The following is a 1,235-nucleotide window of genomic DNA, read 5'->3' on the forward strand; positions in this document are numbered from 1 at the left end:
CTGCCCCTGCTGCTCACGCTGCTGGCCTTCGGCGCCCTGGGCCGCGCCGTGCTGCGCAGCCACAGCATGTCGGCCGCCGAGAAGCTGCGCGTGGCCTTGCTGGTGGCCGCGGGCGTGGCGGTGCACGCCAGCTCCTACGTGCCCTACCTGGTCCTGCGCGTGCTCAACGTGGCCGCCCGGCAGCGCTGGCTGGCCCGCTGCCCCAGCTTCGCGGACGAGGCCCAGGCGGTGCGGGCGCTGGAGCTGGGGCCCTACCTGGGCTTCCAGGTGACGCGGGGCCTGGTGCCCCTTGCCATGTGCATCCACCCGCTGCTCTACATGGCCGTGGTGCCCAGCCTGGGCTGCCCAGCCTGCAGGGCGGGGCGGGACCTGCGGGACCAGCGTCCCGGCCAAGACCAGCCTCTCCCTGCGCTGGCCAGCCCCGAAGCCCGGCCCAGCCTGCTGCTCTCCACAGGCCCCTGCGACAGTGACAAGGCAGGGTGACAGGCCCTGGACCCTGACGTGGCCCTTCAGCCACTTCCTCCCCAAAGACAGCCAGAGCACCCCCCACCCCATGCTCAGACCCCTGGGCTGGGACAGGGGCAGGCAGGGTCCACACCTGTCAGCCACTCAGGCTGAGGACGAAGGTTCAAAGCCAGCTGGGGAAAGGAAAGCTCAGAGACAACTATCTCCAGTTAATGACCAGGAAGCCAGAAGTGCGGAGCTGTGACTCAGACGGCAGAAGAGCCAGACTTGAGCAAAACAGCTCAAGGACAACACCAGGCTCTGGGTTCGAGCCCCAGCAGGACTGGCACCCCGCCCCACCCTGCACCCCAACACAATGAAGCCAAACACACACAAGCTGCTTTGTGCCTTCTTTACTGCCCTCGGCGACCGCGCTTGCGCAGGCTTTCTCATCCAGGGTCCAGCAGAGCCGTGCCTCAGTTGGTGGATGGCCTGGAGGGAATGAAGGATGAGATGTGGGGTCAGAACCCCTCAAGCACCCCCCCATTGCGGGGGCTCCGTGGACCCCAAATAGGCAGTGTGGTGACCAAGGGCACAGGGGGAGCCGGGCCGCGTCCCAGGCAAGGGGGACCCGGGAATCTGGGACAAGCAGGTTGGGCGGCTTTTAAGAGCTGGGAGGTTCAAGGTGTGCAGTGGCAGATTGACGGGAGGGGGCGTGGCCCGGAAGGGGCGTAGCCCGGAGGCGTGGCGAGCACGGCCAGGGGCGGAGCCTGAGGGGACTGCGAGGGGGC

At 67.8% G+C, this 1,235-nt stretch overlaps 2 protein-coding genes across 2 annotated transcripts in view; one reads left to right on the forward strand and one right to left on the reverse strand.

Annotated features, from left to right (window-relative positions):
- Positions 1 to 701, forward strand: part of LOC105999046 (suppressor of SWI4 1 homolog) — a 5,712-nt gene extending 5,011 nt beyond the window's left edge. The window contains exon 11 of the mRNA XM_013033931.1: positions 3 to 701. Coding sequence (XP_012889385.1) covers positions 3 to 483 — 481 coding nt within the window. The 3' untranslated portion in view covers positions 484 to 701. The remainder of the gene's footprint in view (positions 1 to 2) is intronic.
- Positions 702 to 1,124: 423 nt separating this feature from the next.
- Positions 1,125 to 1,235, reverse strand: part of Eif3g (eukaryotic translation initiation factor 3, subunit G) — a 3,997-nt gene continuing 3,886 nt past the window's right edge. The window contains exon 10 of the mRNA XM_013033932.1: positions 1,125 to 1,223. Within this exon, the coding sequence (XP_012889386.1) occupies positions 1,125 to 1,223 (99 nt within the window). The remainder of the gene's footprint in view (positions 1,224 to 1,235) is intronic.

This window comes from Dipodomys ordii, unplaced genomic scaffold (genome assembly GCF_000151885.1).
Source record: "Dipodomys ordii isolate 6190 unplaced genomic scaffold, Dord_2.0 Scaffold180, whole genome shotgun sequence".
NCBI classification, from domain to species: domain Eukaryota; kingdom Metazoa; phylum Chordata; class Mammalia; order Rodentia; family Heteromyidae; genus Dipodomys; species Dipodomys ordii.